Here is a 26,542-nt window from a genome sequence, read left to right as displayed (position 1 = left end):
CTTGCTGCATTCTTCAGGTGAGCTGACTAATTTTTAAAAAATCAGTAAATCTATATCGATTATTTCATGAGCAATGTGAATGAATTTGGCTTAAATGGACCGGAACCAGTGCCTGTGACAAAAGCATGTTAACATTCCTCAGTAACCATGGATGTTTCCTCAAGGGGTGCTAAGTTGTTACGAAATGTTCCACAAAGCTTGGAAAAGGTGGTCCCACCTACTGAGAGGAGGATGTGATAAAAAGGACCATTTTGAGTTTAGGACAGACAGTAAGAGAAACAGAGAGAGAGCTGTGAGTCGGCTGAAGCACCTTGGAAGTGCAGAATCTCGTTCTCACTCTCTGTGGGGGTCTGATGCTGGGTACTGGATCTGCTGTCCTTTAAGAACACCTTTTTGCCTCCACCTATAAACTATTTTTACATCTGGAATTGGAAGCAAAGAGGTATGCTGGAGCAGCCAAAAGTAATAATATATTCAGAACTATCCATAGATGGCGGTCTCCCTTTCAAGTTGAACAATGCAGAACAGGTTTCTTCAGAATTCTCCCCAAAGAGGATGAAGTGCAGACTGTATCATATAGTCTGGAACAATCACAGTTAGGGTGTTCTCAAATGGCTTCTACTGTTCTGCAAATTTTATATCTGTCTGCATTCCTTAACCTACACTTCATATATAGTTACTTGTGGCCCAGCTGTAATGCTTATCCCCTTCTTTCTGAATGAATTTTCTGTCAGCACCTGAGTTAAATATTAGACATTTAATAAACAAGGAGGTCTGAGCTCATTCCATGCTTGTGGGGGACACGAAAGGGTGTGGGTGCCTTTTGGAAAGTTCATCTGCAGAGTTACTGACATCTCATGTTAAACATGACTCCATCAGCTTCTGTCTAGCTGAGGTCTGCCTTCACCGCAGTGTCTCCCATGGGGCAGCTCGTGGCACAACTTTCTTATGCAGACCTTTAGTGGGGGGGCCTTTGTCAGAAGCCTTTTGTCCAGGGGTGTTGTTTGCTGTGCTCTGTCTGAGTTGGAAATTTACCTGAAAGAGAGAAGACCATTGGAATGCAGCTGCCATCCAATGCCAAACCACACAGAATGTCCCTCTTACATCAGCCCTCTTCATATGTTCTATTGCACATGTATTGGACACGTGGCCTCAGAGCTTCACATTTTCTGAACAGAGCCCTTTGAGCATACAAGTGCACGTATGTGCATACTGTATACACAATCAGTGAGACTGCTGCAGCATTCCTGATCACATGGAAGATCCTATGCATGTACAGTTGCAAGCATATAGCACATGTTCAAATCTTCCACTCAAAACATGGAGGCTGGGGCACGGCCAACAACTACAATCCCATTCTCCTCTACATGGGATAAGTATTATGCTAGTTGATGTACTCTTGTTTCAGATGATCTAGATGGACCAATGGTGATTGATCTTAAGGCAGCTTTCTTTGTTCAAGCTCAAATTGTGCTTTGTTGCAGAACAAACACGTATCATGATAAACTTTACCAGTTTAAAGGGGGTCTTTTTAAAAGTGCTACTACTTATAACATGGACAATTACATTTTAATTGCTCCTGCAATAGTAGCTACCTACATGCAGCAAAAAACATACTGATGACAAAGTAGGGATAATAAGAGATAATTGTACACTGCTGTACAATCTAAGTAATGGCATTAGGCCCTACACTCTCACATTTATGTGTACAAATACTTAGGACCATGAGGTTTAAACATTAAAAACATTCATTGCCTTGAATTTCTTGCTTGAAAGGACAAGATCTCAGTAAGTTTTAATTGAATTTTTGGCTGTTATGCAACAGGGAGGCCTTTGCTAGGGATTAAGCAAGTCAGCAATTTGTCCATCTCTCCTCCTCCAAATACATTGCTCAGCCAAGTTCCTGAGTCATAGCTTTATTCCCCAAAATCAGCCTCTTCCTCTGTCAGGGAGAGGGTTTCCCTGGCAGTAAAGCCTCTCAGAAAATTATCAAACTATTTATTAAAAACATTCCAGAGAAATTGGCAGCCTTCTGAAAGCAAAATGAAATGGGGTGGGGGTGGGCTAGAAGATCTCAACCCCTCAGAGAAGGTGGGGAGAGCTAGGAGATACATAGCCACATAATCTGAGGAAGGCTATAGGCTATGTGGGTGGCAGCACGTAGCCTTGAGATCCAGGTGGGTGGCATGCTACATGAGGCAGAGGGTAATGAAAGGTACATTATCCCAGGGGGAGTGCTAGGCCAAACTTGCTTAGCCAATATAATGAATTAATGGCTCTTTATTGTTTATTCCCTTGTGTAAGAACACAAGGGCCTAGGCACTGAGAACAACCTGGCCTTTCAAGTGGTCCCTACCAGCCACTGAGATACAAAATCCACCTCCCATCCACCATCTCAAGGAGATAATAATGGGAGACAACTATGCAGATAATAATCATTCTAGCACCTCAGGATAAAAATCATACCCCATCTTATCACTCCAGCACTGTCATATGGAAACCTGTTATATTTTGTATGAAATAAGACAGCTGAGGCAAAACACTTGTAGTAGGACCCAAAATTATACAAGGTCCTGGGGGAAATAGACAACATGTTAAAGAACTGGGGTGGGGGGAATGGATATGTGTCTTTGAACTTTCTTTAGGTAGATGACATGGCTACATTCTTTGAGTGTTGCCATGTTCATCCCTACAGAGCTATAGAATATAGAGGTGAGATGAAAAGTTCTGTTAACTAAAAAGTCTGCTCATCGTTTAATCAACAGAGGCTTGACTAAGTAAGCATTTAAAATGATCAATTTTGTAACTTTGGCAACTCAGAGGTAACAGCCTTAGGAACTGAACTCTTTGCTTAGCTAAAGTTCTGGTGGGACACGAGATGTGCTAGGAGATAATGCATATATGAGATGGCCTCCTGTAAATTGAGCTTGGACCACTGGTTGTGTATTTAAGTGAAAAGGTAACAAACAAGGCAGTACCAAAGGGATCTCAGTAAGCCTCAGTGCCCTCCCCCCAGTTTGAAGGGGGAGGCACATGTTGAGTGTGGATGGCACAGAGATGTTTCCCATATTGCTAGTACTTGACCAGTTGTGTTTCAAGAGGTTACCAGTCAAAATGGGAGTTTGTAATTGCTTTCTCTCTGCTGGTCTTACCCTAATTCATGCCCTTATGGCCCACTTGAGGGAATCTTCAGCCTGGCAGCAGAACTTACCACTAAAGGTTCAGCTGGACCCACTGTCACCGTCATGGTCTGTGGCTGATAACCATCTGCTGATGCAGTGATGTCATAAGTACCCGGCAGCAGCAGTCGAAAATAGTCACCCTGCTCACCTGGAAGAAAGAGCAAGATGCTGAGAAGATGGAAATTATTAAACAAGAAAGCTCCATATCATGTCTGCTATAGTGAGGGTGTGCTAATTGCTCATCTAGTAGGTGTGTTGAGTTACAGATTCATTAACTGTCACTCAGCCATTATGTGCCAGGTCAGAGAACAAGCAGACCATTCTTAGAACTCAGCCATTAGATGCCAAATCTGTACCTGAAAAATACAATAAAAGTTCTGAACATTTTCATATCCAACCCTGGGAAAGTTGATTCTCAGGGTCACATGGAGTAATAGCCTTGCAAATTGGTGGGCAGCAAGGAAGGGGAAAAGGAGAAAACACTCTCTTCTATCAGTGCAGCGGGCTTCTAGATCCAGTCCTCCATCTCTAACCGTAATCGTCTCTGGTATCTCAGAAGAAGATGGATGAATCTTGGGGTGAGAGGAATCCCTTTCTGAGTCACGGACCACTTTTACCATATGTTATTTATATCAGAACAGAGACTGTACAGTACACCACAGACAGCACACAGTCTGTATCAGCCTTCTAACATCTGCTATATCCCTTTGCTTCTGTAGGACATATTGAAGGACAGGCTCTGCATAGCCATAAGAGGGGGGCAGGGTGTTCATGCAATGCTAAAAGCAGAATAATGTACTTTTCAAAGCAAACGGACATCCTAACTAATGGAGGATTTTCATTCAGCTTGATTTTCATTTAGCTCACACAAGCTGGAAATATTAATAAATGTAAAACAATGTAAGTTTTACTTAAGAAAACAACCCTGTGCTCAAGCTAGGTACCAACCAGAGGTGACATCATGGCCAATTCCTTGGACAGAAATGACAGCACCTGCCAGCTTATTGTTGTTCTCATCTGACACCAGACCTCTGATGCCTTGGTGAATCTGCAGAATACAAATGCAGAGAGACATTACAACTGGGAACTTGGCACTTGAGGAGCGTACAGCAGCATTTTCCTAATTCTATGAAACAGTGTTGGACTGTTGTGAACATGGGGCCTCTGGGACAAGCCCAAACTGAGGCCCTTTCCAAAGACTAGGAGGGTATCTACATAGAGAGGCATCAACGGGTATAGATAAAGCTAATTATAAAGGGTCGCAAACCCTCTGTGACCCCCTTTAGGAAAATGATTATTTATTGCACATTAGCACTTCAACTTGATTCAAGCACTAAAAATTATACACATTGATTCTTTGTTGATTGATCTTTTAATTTTGGTCTCAGGAGGGTTTTAGACCCTTTATAATTAGCTCCGAAGACTAGGAGGGGACAGGGTGGCTTTCAGGCAACTTCATTACCTCCTCCAAGTAGGTGATCAGTGCCTCTCGGTTTGCCAGCCACTCACGTTCCAGTTCCTCCTGTGGTGGGAACTTATTGCAGCTTAATTCAAGGGTAATCTCAAAGCAGTTGGTGTGCAAGTAATTGAAGTCCTGCATCCCTGCAAGGCAGAAGGTTGGGGAACAGTTGGAAGAACTGTCAGGGTATTAAACAGGGACACAGCAGGATTCTCCCCACACTCCTCCAGTACATTTCTTTATTTTAAATGCACCCCACCTTTCAGTACCACCCTCAAGGCATCTTAGAATACATTAAAAATAAATTTATTGGAGGAACCACACTTAATTTCTAAGCATAACCAACTGAAATACCAATCCATTTCTGTTCCACTCCCCTTTTCCATTTCAAATCTTTGCCTCCAAAATGTGCCTCCTACTCTTAATCTTTATGGCCTTGCCACATTGTCCTTACCTTTGCTGAGTGAATACCAGGAGGCTCCATTGGTGATACCACCAGGAAACATATCCCCACAGCTCAATCCTTGGTGCATCCATCCATGGGCATAGGAATAGGCCTTTGCCAGCTGCAAAGAAAATGACAAGTTGGTTAGTTGTATACTTCTAGCTCTTTGCTCTTTCATCCGCACCACAGAGCACATGCAACAGATCTAAAACTATTCAATGTGAGCAGAGGAAAAAAATTGTAACGATCATCCTTTGGAATTCTGGAGCCTTTTGTTACCCTGCCCCCCCAGCCCCTCCCCCAGAGTGCAATAATATCCTGTCCTTAAACTCTGACACACATCAGATCAAACCAAGAAAAGCCAGCACTCAGTGAAAGATGCCGTCACAATCAGAATATAGGGCTTGCTTTGTCCGGCTGGATCAATGCCCATTTAGTCTAACATTCAATTTTCCTGACAAGTTACTTTTCCATAGGAGAAGTGTTATTTACACAACAGGGTATTCACAAATGGGACTTCCTTGCCTGTATTCTAAAACTGAATAATCCCAGGAGTGCTGCCCTACATGCTCTTTCTGAAAGTGATTTTAGTTCCCAGCTCGTGAACTGACTCTTTTAAAAAGCCTCTTTCCAGCCATTTTCCAGCAGGACCAGAACTGCAAATAGCCCCAGCTGGGAGAAAACTGGCTGGGGAGGAGAAGGGTACAGCACTTTTTTTTTTTTTTGCACTTTAACCCCCACCCCCCACTGTAGTTTATGTGCAGTCAGCACAATCTGCTTTGTAACGTAGACCTGGGTTGCTGCAGTTTGACCCCTAGAGTCAAGTTGAAGGCAGACAAACAAGGCTGGATAAACAACCTTGCTAGAAAATAGACTTATATGGACATTTTGGCCCTGGTGTCATACTGAATGCAGCGAAGCAACTACTGCAAGGCATTAAGGAGTCATAAGAAGCTCAAACATAAAGCAACCTACTTCATGGTGATTCTTGTAGTGTAGGGCAAAATCCCGACTGGTCCACAGCAGCTTCTTACAGTTTGCACCTCTGACCATTCCCTCCCGTCTGCTTATGTTCTGTTCATCCCCCTCCAGCTCCCTCCAGCATGGTATCCTTATTTCATCTCCCTGCTTTCCTTAGTTTTACTTTTGCTGTTATACAGGTTTTCACCACCCTATTCCATGTTCTGATGCAGGCTGTTCTATCTATATACTTCCTAAAGTTAAACCTGTCCCTTGATATTATGCAATTAAGTTTAATCATAATGATGAAAGCTATTTACCAGACCACACAAAATTTTCCTGTCAGAAGGATTTTAATTCCACTATGTGTCAGGCTATGGATGGCAGGCTATGGCAGATAGATCCCTGTACCATTGTAGCAAGAAATCCAGGCTCTTGGTTAAATGGCTTTATTCAGAAATAAGATCATTTCCACAGATATGTCCATAGAGTTACTCAGAAGCAAGGTAAGCATTTAAGCAGTAAGAACAGGTTGACAGGAATGGTAACCTGCGGGAAAATCCTTCCTCTTAACACATACATTTGCTCCTTCCCCCTCCCACCAGTAAAACAGGACTTTTGGCACGAACTCATCCTGAGACCATCTCACATATTTGTACTACCAAGTCGAGACACTGAGAAAGCAAGAGATCAAAGTTGAGACATAGCAGTGCATGGGAGTGAGTAGTATACAAGGTCAGAAGCACTGAGAGTTTCTACAGTCCGTTAGATAAGACACCTGCAGCTTCAATAAGCCTGTGAAAGGAAACAGTTATGGCATTGGCAATATGACATCAAGTTATAGCATGAAACATTGGTTCAGAAACAACAGGTCAAAATTGGTTCAGGAACAGAACTGGTTCAGGAACAACAGGTCAGTAAACAACAGGTCAGCATTAAGTAGTGGCATGGATGGGGCACAGACATGACACTATGCTGTGTTTTGTTTTTCTTTCTTTGTTTAAAACATTTTTATGCTGCCTTTCCATCCGAACAGGGTTTCCAAGGCAGTGTATAGACAAACTTTAAAACTTTTGAACATTAAAACAGCATTTTTAAATAATATATATTATATATAATATTTTATATGTAAATAATATATAAAATAATTCAATAAAACATATAAACACTCATAACACCAAAACCAGGGAGGAGGGCCAATAACATTTATTGGGGATATGCCAAATGAAACAAAAAAGTCTTTACCTACCAGCAAAAGACAATGATAAAAGGAGACAGACAGATAAATCTCCCTGGTGATGGAGTTCCAAAGTTTTGGAGTCATGACTGAGAAGGCCCTTTCTCAGGTTGCCGCTTAGATGATGGGGGTACCCGAAGCAGAGCTCCTGACTGGAGTGGACAGGTAGGTTCATATGGGAGACAATGGTCCTTAAGGTATGCTGGCCCCAAACTGAATAAGGTTTTAAAGGCTAATATCAGTACCTTGAATTGTCCAGAAGCAAATTGGGAGCCCATGTAGATGAAACAATGCTGGAGTGATATCGTCCCTATGACCCACTCGAGTCAGCGCTCAGGCTGCAGAATTCTGTATCAACTGTAGCTTCAGGACAATCTTCAAGGCAGCCTCACGTAGAGCTCATTGCAGTAATATAATCTAGATGCCACTGGGGCATGCACCACAGTGGCAAGATTGTTCCTGCCCAGGAAGGGCCACAGCTGACACTCTGGCCACCACTGCCACCTGGTTCCAGCAGCACCCCCAAGTTACAAACCTGCTCCTTTAGGGGGAGTACAGCCCCATCCAGAACAGAAGATATCCCAGTTCCTGGGCCAATACTTCCTCCCACCAGTAGCACCTCCATTTTGTTGGTATTAAATTTCAGTTTGTTAGACCTCATCCATTCCAAAACTGTCTCCAGTTCTTGTTGATAGTTTCCACAGCCTTCCTGGGAACTGTTGGAAGCACAAGATGGAGGTGAGCGTCATCCACATTTCAGTGGCAGCTCAGCCCAAATCTCTGGATGACCTTTCCCAGAGGCTTAATGTAGACATTGAAAAGCATGTGGGACCAGTCGGAGCCTTGCTGGACCTCATAGGATAGAAGCCAAGGAGAGGAGCAGTTGTCACCCAGCACCACAATCTGAACCTTACTTTCAAGGTAGGAACAAAACCTCTCCAGAACAGTGCTTCCTAGTCCCAACCCAGAAGGTGGTCCAGAAGGATACTATGATTGATGGTATCACATGAAACACACATGAAGCTGCCTTATACTAAACCAGACTGTCAGTCCTTCAAGCTCAGTGTTGTCTACACAGAATGACAGCAGCAGCTTTCCAAGGTCTCAGGTAGAGGTCTTTCACATCACCTAGTGTCTGGTCCTCTACGAAGCCAGCTGGGTGACCTTGGGTGAGTCACAGTTCTCTGGAGCTCTCTCAGCCCCACCCACCTCACAGGGTGATTGTTGTGGGGTAATAATAACACTTTGTTATTATTATTATCTGAGTGGACATTAAGTTGTCCTGAAGGGTGGTATATAAATCGAATGTTATTATTGTTATTATTATTTTAACTGGAGATATCAAGGATTGAACCTGGCACCTTCTACATACAAAACAGAAGCTCTTCCTCTGAGCCATACCCCATCCCCAAAAGCTGCTGAGAGATCCAGAAGAATTAACAGGGTCACACTCCCCCATCCATCTCCTAGCACAGAAAGCGGTCATCTACCAGGATGACCAAGGCCATTTCAGTCCCATGAGCAGACCTGAAACCACATTGGAAGGGATTCAAACAATCTGCTTCATTCAGGAATCCCTGAAGTTGTCCAGCCACCACTCATTCAACCACTTTGCTCAGCAGTGGGACATTTGGGAGAGTTATTCAACTGTCCTGGGTGCAGAGTAGGTTTTTTAAGGAGTGGATGCATCACTGCCTGCTTCAAGGTGGGGCAACTACTCCCCTCTTAAGGAGGCACATTTACTACCCAGTCTGCCAGACCCCCACCCCCCAAAAAACCCTCAGATTTATGCAACTAGGCAGGGCAAGAGCCATACAAGAAGGCGATAGGTCTCAAACGTCCAAGAACCCTGCTCACATCCTCAGACTGGACAAGCTGAAAATTATCCCACACAACTGGACAAATTGGCACCCTGGGACCATCTGATCATGTCACTGCTAATGAAGATTCCAAGTCAGAACGCAGGCAAGAGATTTTATCTGCCAAGTTTTTAAGCATTTCATCCATTTAATCCAAAATGGTGTATTTGTGTGGATATTTTTTTTAGGCCCTCCCTCCTCTTGTTTCAATCCGCAAGGAAGAGCACAGTCCAAATTTTTGAGAGCTGTGCTACAAGTTCCCAAGAGTGTATCTAACGCCTGGATTCGGCTGGAGTCTGGAAACCTGAGGTTTGAAGCTAGGGTGGGCATCCAGTCCATTCACATGTGGATGAAAGCTTTTTTCTATCCTCAAGGTTTGCTCCCTCTGATTCTCCATGATGAATTTAAATCCAGCTGGCTTAAGGCGGTTTATAGGTATATTACAAAAATAGGTTTTTCTCCTCAGGTGCTCCTAACTCAGGGGGCTGAATGAGCCAAAGGGTTAATTAAACAAAGAATAGAAGACATAGAGCACCAATCTGACATCTCTTGAGCATCTAAAATGGGGGTGTTGATAAATGATAACGGTACTCTTGAGCCAGCCAAGTATCTGGCCTCTGTGGAAGTAAATAATTTCAGAAGGGCATTTTCTTTGGCCAGGTGTTCTGCTTTTCCATCAGCGGTTGTTGAGGGTAGGTACAACAAAATCCCCTATGCAGAAAGGCTATGTCTATGCCCTTTGGGAGAGGTAGAGTCTGCAGAGCACATGTTCTTCAGTTGCCCATTTTATGGAGAGGTTCGTTTAAAAATTATTACCCCACTATTAGACAGGATTCCCAGTCATATAATTACAAATAAAGCAAAGCTCTGCTGGCTCTTAGCTGATAAAAACCACATGATCACATAGCAAGTAGCCAGATTCTGTACATTAATTTTTAAACAGAGTGAAATGTATTTTAAAAGTTTTTTAAAAAACTGATGTTTTTTCTTTTTATTGATAAGTGGTTCAGTAACATAATTTTTGTATATTGGTCTTGGTGCTGTAATAAAAATGATGATGGTGGTGGTGGTGTGGATAATTGAAGACTTACTGCATTATTCATTGGTTTGTCCTGTTTATGAACATATATGTGTTTATGAAAGATATTTGTGATGGATGATATACCTCAGGTGTTGTGATACTAGGCATTGTTTTTAGGTCAAATCAATGAAATCATTCCTCTTAGATATATAACTGAAAAGATGGCTTTATATGCTTTTTGCATAATAATATACATTTTTGTTATGATCAAACAAACAAAATTCTGATTAATTCATTAGCCTCACCTGTTAAGCACTTTAAATTGAACACTTTACATGCTGAGCTCAACTTGATGGAAGGGGGTAATGTACACCAAATGATAATGTGATCCTTGCACTTGTTGGTCTTCTAAGAATGACCCTATTCTGTATGTTCATTGGTTCCCTCCATTCCCTGCATCACATCTTGTTTTTGGCTTCTCACCTTCTGGAAGAGGGTGTCATCAGGAGTGGGAGTGTCTGTTCTGTGCCAGGTGTTCCGGCTCCTTTGCACCTGAGCTTTGTCATATGGGTAATTGGCAACAACAGCTCCTCCATGAAGATTGGCTGAGAGGACAAAATTGTAGCTTTTCATCCACTGAATCACAGCCAGAGTCTCTGGTTCTACCTATGAAGGAACAGAAGCAGGAGAGGGGAATGGAGAAGCATCTTTCAGATTTTCAGTCTGGTTACAGCACAGAACACAGTCTTCCAGGGACTTCACTACTTCAGAATGCTGTGGTAGGGTTGTCTGACTGAATGTCTTCCTACCAAAAGCTACAGAAACCTGCCATATCAGAGATAAAGGGTGTAGCATAGCTTTCTCTCTGGCATGTCAGTTTTGTATGTGCAAGGAATTTTTTAAAATAACAGTGTCATCACACCTGTAAGTCCCCTGCCTGTGTGCTGAAATAGTATAGTTCCAGGAACTGATGTATCACAAACTCTTTCTCAATGTATGGACTGGCTGTTAGTGAAAAACAAAAGATCATGGCAAATGAGAAACAGGAGAAAACTTTGTCTCCTATACCTTTGCAAGAAGCCAGTTCGCAGTCCATGCTGATCCCTGCAAATCATATTTACCAGTGGGAGGGACGGAAAAAGTCACGCAAGTGGAAGCACTCAGTCTGTGCGTGCTGGAAAGTTGACATGATGTAGTGGCGAGAGTGTCAGACTGGGATTTAGGAGACTCAGGTTTGAATCCCCACCCTGCCATGGAAGCTCACTCAGTGATCTTTGGCCAGTCACTTTCCCAGCCTAATGAACCTCACAGGATTGTTGTGAGGATAATATGGAGGAGGGGAGAATGATAATAAACAATATAGACAGCTATCTGATTCACCGAAATAGTACATCCAAGCCCCTACATTAGTGCTGAAAAGAGGGAAGAGAGAAAAGACTTGGAAAGATGAGCTTGAACTACCGCATCCTAGAGGAACGGAGTGCCCTAAAAAGAGTGAAACATGTCCAGCAAGCATCAGGCTTTGGCTAAATTTGGTACACAATGCTACCTGATTTCTCCAGTTTTCTGGCAAGGGGATGTGATGGTTGGCCCCACCATGTTTCTCATTGTAATACATGATGGTGTTGAGGTCGGGAAAGTTACGGTTCAGGTCTACTCCATTGGCATTGTTTCTTCCTGTGAGGTACCCCAAAGCACCTTGGCTCTAGAAAGAGAATTAATACATCCACATGTCAGCCTGAGGCCTGACTGAGTGCGCACCAAATCCTACTTCATAGCTGAAACTGAGGGAAAGAGCAGCAATTCTAATATTAAAGAGTCGATAGCTCTTCAGGAATCAGTGAATGTTGCAGCACTACAGCTGGCAAGGAAAACACAACTAAGATATTTACTGAGCAGGGCCTTCTGACATTGCCAAAAACTGTCAGTACCTAATCACTATCTTTTTGGAGTCAGAGAACCTTGTGGCCAGACTGAATTAGATGGTTTGTCTCCTGGGCACAGGATGGAACGAAAAGATGTGAAAACTTCACTATGACCAATACAGATTGAGGATTATCCCTTGGTGTCCCAAGCTCCACTCAGTATAGTCTCTCATAGAATCATAAGGTTGGAAGGGACCTCTAGGGTCATCTAGTCCAATCCCCTGCACAATGTAGGAAAATCAAAAATACCTCCTCACTACACCCAATGACCCTTACTCCATGCCCAGTGACCCTTCCTCTGCTCTGGCTTAAAGGGCCAAGAGTGACAAACATTTCTAGAGTGATACTGAGTGCCTGTTCCTAATTCAGGTCCTGATGGTCTGGGAATAGGAACAGAGATTTCCAGATAGTTTTCAAGTTCAAAGGTTCCAGCAATACTGGATGTCTATCAATGCAATAATCATGAGTCTGGGGCTTTGATCTTGGATCTCTGATGTGGCTGTTACCCTATGACGAATGGTATAAATGTGTTAAATGGGTTGTTCTTACTGTGCCTGTTAAAACTTGTTTTAATTTTAGGCACTCCAGGTAGTCACCAGAATGCACCTGGACTGTCTGGAAGTCACACATTAAATCTTTAAGGAAAAGGCCCAGATCAACAGGTTTGGTTGCTAATTTCTCATGTATGTTCCTCCCTCAGTACTCCTCCCTTCTTCTCCCAAATACAAAATCCGTCTTTCTCCATGACTGCTGAGATAATGAAGAGATGCTTGCCTGGTACCTGGGCAGCTGCCACCTCATATCCATCAGGGTTCATTGAGGGCAAGAGGTGAATGCGCGTCTCGTGGATAAGTTGGGTAATACGTTGGTTGCCATGCCGATACTCTTCACACAGGAACTCTGCAAGCTGAAGCAACAGCTCCCGACCCAGCACCTCATTTCCATGCATATTTGCCACATACTTGAACTCCGGCTCCACTAAGAAAGTGAGAGACTTGCTTACATTGAAACAGAATAGAGGGAATACCATACCATAGAGGAGGACTAGGTTTCCCATTGGCTTTCCAAGATAATGGTTGTATTTGTGCTGCTTTGTGTTCCTGTGGTGGGTTTCACTGTATGTCATCATGACCAAGCCAGAGATCTGGGATTTATGATCTATTAGAGGTGCAAGTAGCAGTGGCCTGTTTGGCTGGCGGTAGTGAGGAATTTGCCATGGATTCAGGAGCCAGGAATTTTGTGACACAAGATTGAGAAGCCTTTATCCAGATCTATATGATCAGGGACTCCAGTCTATTATTATGCATAACCTGAGGCCTCTTTCTCTGTTGATTCTGCTTCTCTCACTGGTATATCACATTCCTGACTTCAAAAGCCTCAAGGGGGTTTAAAACTAAACTACAAAATCAAACCAATCCTCCAATTTGGCCTGGACTCAAATTCTTTTTTTGAAAACTGTTTCCCCCATACAGTGGCCCCTTTAACTCTAAGCACCATCCAAGGTGGAGGAAGGTGAAAGCTCCCTCACATTCCAAAAGGACACTTTCTGCACAGCCCCACAGATAAGGCAGTGTGGGGCAGCTAAACACACAGAAGAAGTGAAGAGGAAGTGGGGTTTATTACCCTAATAGTCTCAGATCAAAGAGAGCGAGGTCAAGGGAGCTATAGTGCACACAGCCCCCCTCCCCATACACAGCCTTGCATGTGGGGTCAGCTTCTTTCTTTCCTATCTGCTCTTTTTCAGAGCGTTAGTCCCTCTTCTTGGTTACCTTGCAGTCATCTTTATGACTGGGTGGCCTCCTTACCAATGCAGAAGAATACTTGTCCTTGGGCAGGGGTGAACTGGCCCTTTTAACTTACCAGAAAAGTTTGTGGTGGCCCCTGCCTGGAGAGTCAATAGTAGCAGGGCCAGCCATACTGCAGGTACTGCTCTCCAGGCCTGGGTCCAAGGCAAGTGGCCCCTGCTTGCTCCAGGGTTGTTTTAAACATCACTGTCTACCCCAACCTTGGAAGCAGAAAGTCCACCTCACAGGACTGTTGTATGCTTAGAAACCTGCTCTGAACTCTTCACATGAAACAAAAAATAAAAAGTCTCTTACCACTTTGGTGCCTAAACTCCCATCCTGTTTTACCAGCAGCAACATCTTGAACTAATACCTTGCCTTGCCCCATGTTCCCCCGTTTCCCAAAGTCATACCTAGTCATAGCAGCACAAAAAGCAAGAGAGCACCAAATGAAAAAGAAAATTATGGATTATTCCGTTATCAAACAAACCCCAATCCAGGATCTGCCACAGCTCTTTCTGGAGTCAATGTAGAACACTGGTAGGGAGCTGGACTTGAATCCTGGGGAACTGAGCTTAGACGCTACCTCAGCCCACTTGTGGCCATTTATGTCTCAGTTTCTCAGCATTGGAACAACATGTCCGTCCCCCCCCGCCCCCAGCCTTGTGGGGCTGATCAAAGGCAAACAATTCAGAGTCTGCAAACTAAAATAAACACAAAGCAAGTTATTAGGGCAACTCCAGCACAACTCTTCCTCTCCCTGGGCTTATGGAAGGTTGTGCTTCCCACGCTAGATGGACTTTGCTGGCACACGGGTTACTGCTGGCATAGAGCCAGGGCAGCAGGGAGCCCCAGTGCTCCTGGTGCTGATACAGAACAGCAGTGCAAAGAGAAGCAATTTCCCAGCTGCAGGAAAGGCACACTTACAGGGCTCATGGATGCCAGGGTAGTCGCTGAACTCCAGTACATACAGGTGGCGGCCCTGGACGCTGTGGCCAATGCTGTACAGCCTGGTAATATACGGGCATGCACCCTGCACGTCAAACAGGGCTTGCACCAGCTCCTCATAGCGGTGGTGGAAGAAGTTCACGGAGGCAGCCACCCTCACCAAGAGCAGGATTTTCCCAAGGAGACAGAGCCACTGAGACATCCTCCGGAAGGTGGACAAGCAGCACTTTGCACTGAGATGATGCACGCAGCCCGGATTCCTTTCCTAGAAGGAACTAAAGTGCAAGCTGAACCAGCTCTCTCCAGTTTCACAGCCAAGTGCCAGCCCCCTGCACCTGTGGTTGTGGTGGTGGAAGGAGGGGTAGCCCACTGAATGCCCCTCACAGCTCAGGAAGAATTTATAGCTCTGAGCTTTTGCCTTGCTCCCCTCTGCCCCCCTTCCTGGAGCAAGAATCACTCAAAGCCTCTGAACATTTGGAAAGTTGTACAGATTTCTGGGCATTCATTAACTGAATAGTAAACAGGGGACTGACTCGTGCTGCAAGTCAGAAACTAGATCAAAATCTCACAAACAAGGGGCATTCAGGAGATTGTAGTATCTTCATTTATGTTAGGGCTCAGCCTGGGAACCACCTGGAGCCTGTGTAGATAGGCAAATCCACACAATAGGACCAGCTACAGCTATGAATTAAGGTGGGGTGAACCTCACACTACAGGAAAATCTATTTTTCAAAACCATCTCATTTTGGATACCCTCAAGTTAAGGGGCATATTCAGTGCATAGTAACATAGAGATGTCACAGTCTACAAGAGACAGTGAAAAGATCCCTTCACTTATTAACATATTGTTTCCACAAAAGGGAGCCACAAGATAATCCAACTGAGGGAGGCTAAGACATTAAGGACCACAAATTGGAAGTCTCCATGGTTATTGTATGTCATCTTTTCTTAGAAAGTTGCCAATGTCATTTTTAAAAAAGTACTCAGCCTCCCCCCATTTTATTTACCAAAGAAGAAGGGTCTCGTTTGATGCAACCTTTCCTACCCTCCTTTGGAAAATAATGGAAAGAAACTTCACAGGTATGAATCAACACATCTTTAATACAAATATAGAGGTTTACATGTGCATGAATAGTCTGCTTCCTTTGGACTGAAAAGCAAAGTCTGGGGACAAAGTTTTATCAAGGATACTGTACAACACAGCATGGCAAGAGCACATCCCCTGCATCCGACCATCCTCTAGGACTGCAAACATGACCATTGTGTCTAAGCTGCTGGCAAGAACAGATTTTATACTCCTCAGCCATAGTGCAGAAGAACTAGCAGAAATGACAATCCTTGACTTGACTTGCAGCCTACCTCCTTCCCCATTGTTCGTCTGCATCAGCATATTGCTGAAGGGTTTTAAATCAACCCCCGGGACCAAAAGCAGGGTAGGCAGTACATGAGGTGTAAGTTAATCAGATGAAATGAATTGCTAGAGGCTGAAATATTAGGGCAGGTTACATGGCGTCATCTTCAGACAGTAGGGTTCTGATGCTGCATGGCTGCTAGCAGTAGCAGGAAGGAAGGAGACAACGGGATTTTGTCTTTTTGATCCCAAGCAAATCAAGGCATAGAAGTGAAGACTTTAGAACTATGACACCAGACACGGGTTTTTAAATGTGTTGGGGATACAATTTTATCTGGGAACTGTAGTTGAAAACAGCGTTATGTCCCTAGCACAGGAAGGCAGGTGAGGTGAAGAGCTTTTCAAAGACTGTTTTCAAAGACAGAGCCGCCTGGGTTCGATGGAGAAGAGGAACTTTAAAATTGTTTTCCTCCAATCTCAGTGGAGAGAGGAACACAGGACGCTGTCCCTAGCGCAGAGATACAGAGGAGGGGAAGAGCTGGTAGCCATTCAGTTCTGATGCCAGCCACTCAATCGATCCCTGCAGACATTCTTCTGTTAGAAAACTGCCCTTCTGCCTTTGTCACCATGGTTCATTTCTACAAGTTACATGCATTTCCTATAAGGAAAGCAGTAGTGTACGAGTAGAAATATCTGTGTAAACTATACGAGTCTTCACATGAGGTGGTGGCACATGCATTTTATTTCCATGCAACTGCGCATGCACATATGCAAGGAAAACTTGCCCAATCTTAGCAAAAGAGCATTTCCTCTTCCTACTTCCTTGCTATAAGAAGTATTAGGGTGGGAGGCAGAGAGAATTGATTTGAAAACCAAACTGCCAAATAATGTTTTACTTTTAATTCTCTTACTGAAATATTTACTTGCAAAGGATTGCTGACATTTAAAGGATCTCTTCATGTTTTAATAATAATATTTGATTTATATACTGACCTTCAGGACAACTTAACACCCACACAGAGCGGTTTACAAAGTATGCTATTATTATCCCCACAATAATAATCATGCTGTGAGGTGGGTGGGCTGAGAGAGCTCCTAGAAGCTGTGACTGATCCAAGGTTACCCAGCTGGCTTCAAGTGGAGGAGTGGGGAATCAAACCCGGTTCTCCAGATTACAGTCCTGCCACTCTTAACCACTACACCAAATTTACCATTTAAGACTATACAGAGCAGAGATACCGGAGAACAGGAGGAGTGTGTGTGGATTTTTCTCCTGGGAGGTGAGTTCTGTTACCTCCTGCCTTCGGTTCTCAAAGGGAATGTGCAAAGCCTCCACACTGAATGCTGACTGCCACTTTCTCATTGGTTCCTCTGCCATTCCTCAGGCAGACTGTCCATTTTTTGTCATGACTTGTATGGTTAATATTATAAAACAATTGCTTAATGCTGTATTATTTTTTTAAAACTTTAAAACTTTTTTTTTTTACTCTTGAAAAACTGCTCTGAGAAGAGAGAAGAGGATTTTATGACTGATACCAGCACCAACCAATTCGAGCTAAAGCGGCAAACTCAGCTTTGGCTACAAACTAGAAACAAAGTTTCTCCTGAGTTTGATCTGAGGAAGACTTAAATTTGCAGACAACTGTATTTTCATCACTACTTTGTATTTAGTAGGTATCTGTACCTACCTCAATGTCAACATGCATTGGAATGAGGACAGCTATGATGGATTAAGCACCAGCACAGCCACCTTCATCTCTCCTAAATGCTAAAAGGCACTTCAGGACCATGAATGTTAGAAGTATGAATGTTAAATATGTGCTGACTCAACAAAGTCAGCCTCTGAATCCTTGACAGCACCGTGCAATATTTTCAAGGCTCCTATACTCCCAATGTGACCTCCCTCTCTTCATCTCTCTTCTACCCGGGGATCACAATTAATCAAAAAATCCCATGGCATTTCCACAGCAGGAGGCTATTAAAGACTGGCAAAGCAATCTAAAAACAGGATATGCACCTTCTATACTTCACACTGGCAAATGATTGCCCATTGGTCTCCATATGAAGCTCAGCCTGCCACATAAACCCTCCTGCATCCAGTTAGATGTATGGATCCTTGAAGCTTGCCTTCTTCCTGCCATTAGGAAAGCACTTAAATCTGCAGACAACTGTATTTTCATCACTGCTAGAACAAAGTCACAGCAAAGAAGTCCCTCCTTTCAAACCTTTCCTCCAGCCAAATGGGAACTGGGCATATATGCAGCTTCCCTACAGCGGCAATACAGTGGGATTTCATAGAAGTGGCAAGGAATGGCAAATGGCTGGTTAGATGGGGAAACTTCCCATTGCAGCTTTGGGCGAGCAGCATCACCGGAAGGACAGAAACTTTCTGACAGGCTTCAGCAGGTTAGATAGCAAGTTGTCTTCCTTGCCAGAAGAGGGCCAGGAAGGCTTTGACCATGTGAATCCCTCATTTCCAGTTACATCAAAGTGCAAATCAATCACTATGTTATTTGATCCAAGAAGAGAAAAGTCTCTTCTTAATTAATGAGCTGCATCCCTCTGTTAGTGCTGGAGAGTCTGGGGTGCAAGGATACATCCTGTACTCCGAGAGCTTCTCAGCTGGAAGGATGTGAAAGAAGTTGCAAAGATTTTATTTTCCCCACCCCCATCCTTCACAATTTCTGAAATTTTCTGCTGCTCTTGATGACAACAGCTATGCAGCCAATAGGAACCAGCTGTTTGCAGATCACCTTGATTAACCCAAACAATTCACAGATAGTCCAGTAGCACACAGTCCTCTGACCACATAGCAGCGACAGCACTCAGAAGCGGACATTCTCTCCCAGATTAATGTTTTGTGAAAGACGCGTTTTTGATCGGCAACCGGTGTCAGCTTCTGCAGAGCAAGGGTCATTCCCTTTTCCTGGCTGATGCGCAGACATAGCAATCAGGCTATTGTCAAATGGCTTTGCCTCCTGGAAGAAGGCAAAGCTTTGCACAGATTTCCACACACAGATAAGGCTTGTAACTGCTGGTTCAATTGTCATACATGGGGCAGAGCCAATGAGCAGCATTTTGTATGACTTGTTGATCTTCTCAGAGGAAGTGAAAGGGAGTATGTGACACAGACAGCAGTTGCTCCTGCCATGTTGAGTCTCACCCTGCATGGTTCATTTTGGACTGGATGCCTCCCGGGGTTGCATTCCTGGGAGCAAGTCAATACACAAAAGCACAGACCTGAGAGAAATAGGCATTTAATACAACACCCAAGGCCCCTACTGCCAGCCCCCATTCAGAAACAGGATGGGACGCAAGTCTCCAAAATGGGGAAGAGGACGGAAGAGCAACATGTTGTTATTTTGAGTGTTTGTCATTGCTGAAGAAAGTGGTGCAAAAGGTCTTCGATGGAGTCAGTCACTTCAGCAGAATAAATCAAAACAGCACTGCTCTCTGACCTTTACTGAAGTTCAGCTCTGGGCTAGGCTAGGCCAAACCCAACTTAAATAATTGCCTTTCTCATGCACTTTGGTTGATGAAAAAACAAGAAGCCTAGGAGGAGCAGGGCTGCTACCATAAGGGAACAGATGACCAGAAGGCTAATATAGGTAATGTGGGATAGGGGGAGTGTATAGGGCTTCTCTGCAGGGATCATGTTGGTAAGGTTCAGCATGTAGCCCAGAGTCCATCCAGCATCACTGTTACCAATCTGAAATGAGCACAGAAGGAGGGAACAAGAGTCACTCATGACAGGAGGAACATCCAGAGCTGAGTCACTTTCCAGAGAAAAGTGTGTAATCAAAAACGCAAGCCCACCTCCACCAATGAGAAGAATGTGCTTTCCAAACTTTCCACCACCACCCCTTTTGCCACTCCCAGTTTATGTCTCTGCACTTTAAGATACCTTTCCCAGGAAGTGGATGTACGACCAGTTCTCCTCAGTGAAGTGGTAGCTCTTGCCGAGCAGTAACATTATGTAAACTCCTGCGAAGCAGTACTCGCTTAAGTACTTCTCTTTTACCCCCGGAAACTCTGCCTTCACCTGGACACAGAGAGATGAACCAAGCTCATGAATCCCTTACATTATACTGTATGTGTGCCAATATAATGCTTCACCTCCTTGGGGCTGATGCATCTTATTGCTTGGGGAAATAGTGTACCTCATCCCAGGGTTTGGAGCAGAAGGCCTTGATTTTCTGTACCGCTTCATCCATAGGTGCTGTTGTCACATTTAGAAAGTCCATTACATAGTAAAAAGCAGAAAATGCCTAAAGAGAAACAAAAATGAACACATTTAGAAAAGTACAAGAAAAATGGAACCAGGGCTCTCTATGCATTAGTTCCCACCAATCTGAAGGCAGCCTTGCAGGTAGCTGGCTATAGATTACAGGCAATAGATTCCTACCGCACCCTTGAGGGCACAGAGGCTGAAGCTAAACCTAGACAATTATTGCTTTATCTCTACTCCATAAATACAGTGCATACAGAACCTGACAAATCCTTGCTGTGTCCATCTTAAGTGATCTAATGTTTTCCATGGGCTGGGAGTTTCCATATAGTGCTACACCACATGGCAACTCACAGCACTTTATGTGCATCAGACCTATTCTCAGGAGTTTTGTAGGAGTGTTGTGGAGATGGAACATTTACTGTTTGGGCTGGGCACTGATAAAATCATTAGCTACTGATTAAAATCACAAGAAATATAAATGCTCTAGAATAAGCACCAGCCACCTCGTGGATAACACAGAAAGGTCACAAAATGATACAGATGCAAGGATGAGAACTTGCTTTCAATTCATTAATGATGTTGCAAGCACTGATCACATCCTACAAAGCAAATGCAACAAGAACAGATGTACTGACTGGGAGGAAAGAAATCGTGTTTTCTCAGCAACATAATACAGTGGCTTACATGCTAGGAAAACAAAATATGCTTGCACAGCAAAGATGCAAAGATATCTATCTTTTAAAATATAGAAACATCCTTAATTTGTATCGCATTAGCCAAAACGCTTCCCTCTTGGCTGTCTTGTTTCTGATTACTTTAGAAAGAAGTTGTGAAAAACTGTGCTGGTTGTTATCTGTTCATGTGGTTCTGCATATGATTTATATCCATTGTCTTCTGTGGTTTGGCTAGACAGCCCCTGCAGGCATTTTCTAGTAAGTGCTCATCAATTTTATTTTCTCCTGCTTTTGGTTTGAAATGTAATTAAAATGTACTTTGGCTGGTTCTAAACCACACTGATTGTGATGTCATGATGAGACCCTCAACCTCAGAAAGTTTTTTCCATAAAAAGGATGCGTACTTGGGTTCTCTTCTGCAGCCTATATATTTACTGGATCCACCACGCTAATACAGAACAGCCAGTTTTTCTTTCAAGGGAAGGGTAACTTTGCCTCTATGAACATGGTACTCATAATTTTCTTTGAATGTCTGAAATGCAGATAGATAACTGTTCACCTTCATTATCTTTGGCTAGAGTGCTATATTTGCATTTATTTTTTGGTGCCTGACTTCGTTTTTTGCTTTTAGTATAGTATATTTATTTAGTGTAGTAAATCCCCCCACCTTTTCTTTAAGAATATGTCTAAATTTTGCCTGGATTTCTCAAAAAGCATACATAAACCTCTATTACTTGGTTTCAAAACTATGCTTCAGAAATGCAAACGAACAGTGAAGTTCAGATCCAATGCGTGAAACACTTTAAACAGTTCAAAATGCTGTCTAAATACTGCTAGTGCTATTGTTAATTCTAGGTGGTCCTTTTGTGTTATCTACATCTCCATTCATCTGGATCTAAATAAGCATTAAGGTTTAAGGCCACAATTGTGAGAAAAGCCCTGAGTAACTTGGGATGTGCTCTGTTACTTCATCTCCAAACTTACACAATCTCTGCAACAACAGTAATCAAAGCAGTGCTTTCTAACAGTGGATCACCTGCCTTATTTCCCCGAGTGTGGGGTTAGGAGGTCTCATTTGGGTGGCCTAGAAAGGAGAGATAGGAAAGGTTCAGACTCATTGATGAGTTTCTCCCTTTCTCTTTATGTAGATAGTATAGGACATCGACATTACTTAGGGGTTTTCTGCATAGGTTTTTTTATTGCTTCTGGCCACATATTTCTTTGGTTTATCCCCTGATTTCCACAAGTTTGGACATTCAGAATTGTCAAACCATTCCTCCCCCGTCTTCCTTTACACCCCCCAGTTTTGTTTTTGATCCTTTTTAAAAATCATTACCTTTATATCATTATATTGACTTACCATCATAATAACATATTCAGCAGGTTCTCTGAATTACCATCTTTCATTTTTTAAAAATATCTAACTCCTTCTCTTGAGAAGAAAAGGGAAAAAAGAATCTCTGCAATGGAAGATCTAGGGACTTACTATTTTAGTGAAAGCTGGGAATTCAGAGAACTTGCTGTATCTATAAGTACAATGGTAGGCTGATACAGCGACATGAAAATGATAATTTTTTTAAAAAAATTGCACAAACCCTGGCAGCCCAGGAGAAAGGGGGCAGGGTTACCATTTCCGGCACCAGAAAAAGCAGCGCAATTTGAAAGGGACATCATACCAGCTGCTGCTCTGGGCTCCCACCCCACAGAGGTCAGTTTGCCCCACTGGTGCTGGCCTCTCCCTCCACACACTGGGTCAGCTAGGAGGGAGTGTTCCAGTTTGGACTGTGGGGGCCAAATTGACGCTTACGGATGGGTAGTGGAGCTGTTCCTGTTTTATGCTTCCCCATGCAAAGACAGGTAGCGTGTTCATTTTTGATAGATTTTTAAACATCAGCCTTTATATTGATATAAGCTTGCACAAAAGGAGGGGAATTGCTGTGATGCAACTGATGACTTCACCAATGACAACAGCACTCTCGTTTGAAAATCCTGATTATTTAAGACACATTAAGAACAAAATAATTTGACTCCAGGGAGGGAAGATATGTGGAATAACTGTACTCAAACCAATTCCAATCCTTGTGGATTGATTGCTAAGAAAATCAGGAATAAGTCAAGCATACGGAAAACCGTTAAACTCCCATTGATACGAAGGCAGGTTCTCAATATGCCTCCCTCTGTAATGGATCCTCTTTACAAGTCCAGCTCTCTGTGCCCGTCTGTTGTGGTGAGAGCCAAGTGGTGACCACAGACCTGCCCAATCGCCAGAATAGTAGCACCTTTGGAATGCCCTCCCCTTTGAAGCTCGCCTCATACCTACTCTGGTCTCTTTTAGGTGCCAGGCCAAAACATTTTTAATGCAGTCTTTTAACTAGGGTGGTGATCTTTTAAATTATTTTTAGACTCTTCTTCTAGCCTGGGTACAGTTAAGGATATCATTCAGGCTGCCAAATGTTTTATGCTCTAGGTTCTTAATGGCTTAATTTTTAAAAAATTATGTTTTTATGACTTTATCTAGTTTAATTTTGTGAGCTTCCTCAAGCTGGTCTCTAAAGAGGCAGCATATATTATTTCTAAATAAATAAGTTGTGCATGTGCATGTTATGTGCCATCAAGTCACCTCTGACTTATGGCAACCCTATGAATGAAAGACCTCCAAAATGTCCTGTCATTAACTTGACTTGCTCAGATAAGTTGCAACAGTAGTCAAATTGCATTCTCCAGTCTCAAACTGTCACCATCTACTGGATGGAGAAAGTGTTAATAGACTCACCGCAAATTCACCTTGCACAGGAGGTAAAAAAATGCCATTGAATGAACATTTGGAATAGGGGCAGTGGGTAAGATTGAAGATTCTCTGGATGCTGCCCTGGCAGTTTTCATAGTTCCCAGTGCCCTCAACTTCAATATTCAAGAACGATGGGGAAGGAAAAGTACCAGCAGTGCAGGGGTTTGTGAGCAAGTCAGAAACTTTTACTGTCCTCTTATAACCAGGGTGGAAACATGGATCCGGGTATCTCTCAGACAGTTTTCCCTGCAGAAAAAAAATAAAATAACCCAGTGAGTTACAAGTCATATAACCATCACAAAAATAACCAGCAATAACCAGCTGAGTCAAAGACACAGCTGAACATGCATTTGGGCATGGCTGGAATCAGGGCAAGAGTGCTGTAACACAAATGTCTACAATTACAATGTCTATCTAGGACTAGAGCAAGATTTGGGTCCAGTAGCACCTTAAAGACCAACTAGATTTTCCAGGGTATGAGCTTTCGAAAATCAGAACTCCTGATATCTGACTGAAAGCTCATACCCTGGAAATCCAGTTGGTTTTTAAGGTGCTATTGGACCTGAATTTTGCTCTTCTACTACAGACCCAGCTACCCACCTGAAATTAACTAAGACTAGGAAGACCAGTTTCATATCACTACTCTGCCACAAAGTTCAGTGGATGACCTTGGGCCAGCCACTCCTTCTCAGTCTAAACTACCTCACAAGATAATTTGTGACAATAAAAAGTAGAAGAGGGAACCACATACACTAATCCAAACTCTTTGGAGGAAGGGTTGGCTAGATAAAACATTGTTAAACAGTGATCCCTAGACCAACATTGCAAGATAATGTTATTCTGGCTCTTTTCTATAGCTGCAACCAAAACATGATGGGTTCCTACATTGTGTGAGTTCTTTTAAAGAGGTCCAATTTTCTTGGATGGTGTAATCCCAAGAGTGTCCCTGGGGAAATCTCTCCAGGGTCTTAGAAGGCTCAGCATTTACAATATCAATAAATGAAACAAGCCTAACAGAAGTGGAGCTATAAGAGCTGCCTTCATCAGTTTCATATCCCCCTCAAAATAATCCAAGTGTTTGCACCCAATACTTGCCTGGATGTCTTTGACCAGCTTCAGGCGTAGTGCCTGGTCCTTCCCGTAACACAGAAAGCTGTGCGTATATACAGTGTAGTTCTTCCCATACAGATAGAAATTCACAATATCTCCTTGTGACTCGATCTTTTCCTGGTCTGGTACAAACGTTATCTGTGTGGAAGCTCCTCCAAGGTCCAATGCCCCTGTTGTCCCCCGACTGGAGAATATATGGGGCAGAAGTCTTGGCAAGATAGACTGCAAAAACAATATGTCCAGTGGGAGAAAGCTGCAGGGTCAGGCCAAGAGACAGAACAGCCAGGTTTGGGGAGCCACAGAAGGGAATCTGGCTGAGGGAAACTGAGGCAGGGAAAAAGGAGATGGTTAGAAGTATGTTTAGCACAGGCAAGAAGTGAGGCCTGAAGTACACATGATGCTGAAGTGCCATTTTGGAATGCCAGATATGTAAATTGGTCCTAAAAAGTAACCTCAGGATGCCCCCCTCCCTGCATATGGATCAGGGCTATAGTGCTGGTGAAGGGGAACGTTAACTCTTCCACAATGCCATTTTCCACTGAAAAAAATATTTATTAAATTTATTTTTAAAATGTCTTTACCACCTTTCCCAGGGTTCCCAAAGCCGCAAACATTAAAACATTTCAAACCTTGAAAATCACACACACACACACACACACACACACACACAATATTTAAAACTATTAAATAAAACAGAAAAACATATAAACACACAAATATGTGCCCCCTGGCTGTGTCAAGCTTCAGTAGGGAAAAAGACAGGCAATAACTTGGTACCTACATTTTTCCCTATTTGGGGGGGGGGTGTCACTTTTGATTAAAGTATTGACATGCTGGAGAGAAAGTGCTAAGCTCCCCCTTTCCTGCAACACAGTCCCGATCCATTCTAACACTCACCCAATCACTTTTAAGGGTCAAATAGCAATTGTTCCATTCATGGAACTCAACATCATGTGTAATTTGAACTTGAGTTAGGAGGAAATAGATATGTTAGGAGACTGCAAAGATCATTTGGGAGTGAAGTAAAAAGAGTTGAAATGTGTGCCATAGGGTACAAAAAATCCACACCATAGTATTTTGTGTGGATTACTAGTGATAAGTCTTGGCAAAGATGTATAAAATACTGTTCTTCTCTAAACTGGGGTTCTGCAAAATCTTTTATAAGCAAGGTGAATTCCCTCCGAAGCAAGATGGTACAACTATCTGCATACCTTCTCAAGAAGCTTGAGATGAAGGAGAGATCATTGCAGATACCATGCTGGGTTGACAACTGAGTGGGTAGTACAATGTCAGGGTGTGAATTCATTTATTGCAGCAAAGTTGAAATGAAAGTAAGGGTCCCAGTATCCTCAAAAATTCCCTGGGCTTCTGCAGCATATGATGGCTATAGTGTGATGACTGGAGTGTTGCCCCTTAAAATTTAGTGAACTGGAGTGTGCTGTTCCTCTGAGTGCCTTTCAGCAGGGGCAAAGCAAAGCAGAGACCAAACCTTGAGCTATGACAGTGCTTCATTCCCTTCATACAATAGCAGCTCCACAATTGCTTATGGCACATCCAGACCCATTCAC

At 43.2% G+C, this 26,542-nt stretch overlaps 2 protein-coding genes across 3 annotated transcripts in view; both read right to left on the bottom strand.

The window, feature by feature from the left end:
• Positions 1-742: 742 nt before the first annotated feature.
• On the bottom strand, positions 743-15,266 carry CPN1 (carboxypeptidase N subunit 1). 2 transcript variants are annotated; one of them, XM_054983377.1, is made up of 9 exons: positions 14,800-15,266; positions 12,870-13,066; positions 11,713-11,868; positions 10,647-10,829; positions 5,096-5,207; positions 4,645-4,784; positions 4,131-4,230; positions 3,212-3,330; positions 743-1,035 (listed from the first exon to the last, which is right to left on the bottom strand). In XM_054983377.1, the coding sequence occupies exons 1-9, from the start codon at positions 15,020-15,022 to the stop codon at positions 904-906; spliced, it is 1,362 nt and encodes a 453-aa protein (XP_054839352.1). In that variant the 5' UTR covers positions 15,023-15,266; the 3' UTR covers positions 743-903. The 2 variants fall into 2 exon arrangements, with proteins under 2 accessions (XP_054839352.1, XP_054839354.1); XM_054983379.1 differs by lacking the exon at positions 14,800-15,266 and adding an exon at positions 14,363-14,780.
• Positions 15,267-15,901: 635 nt separating this feature from the next.
• ENTPD1 (ectonucleoside triphosphate diphosphohydrolase 1) overlaps positions 15,902-26,542 on the bottom strand; it is a 60,478-nt gene continuing 49,837 nt past the window's right edge. The window contains exons 7-11 of the mRNA XM_054984155.1: positions 24,960-25,196; positions 23,850-24,110; positions 20,332-20,439; positions 20,076-20,213; positions 15,902-19,880 (exon numbers count right to left, since the gene is read on the bottom strand). Coding sequence (XP_054840130.1) covers positions 19,674-19,880; positions 20,076-20,213; positions 20,332-20,439; positions 23,850-24,110; positions 24,960-25,196 — 951 coding nt within the window. The 3' untranslated portion in view covers positions 15,902-19,673. The remainder of the gene's footprint in view (positions 19,881-20,075; positions 20,214-20,331; positions 20,440-23,849; positions 24,111-24,959; positions 25,197-26,542) is intronic.

Source organism: Eublepharis macularius, chromosome 6 (assembly GCF_028583425.1).
Source record: "Eublepharis macularius isolate TG4126 chromosome 6, MPM_Emac_v1.0, whole genome shotgun sequence".
In the NCBI taxonomy this organism is placed as follows: Eukaryota; Metazoa; Chordata; class Lepidosauria; order Squamata; family Eublepharidae; genus Eublepharis; species Eublepharis macularius.
This window is presented reverse-complemented; position numbering and strand designations above follow the sequence as displayed.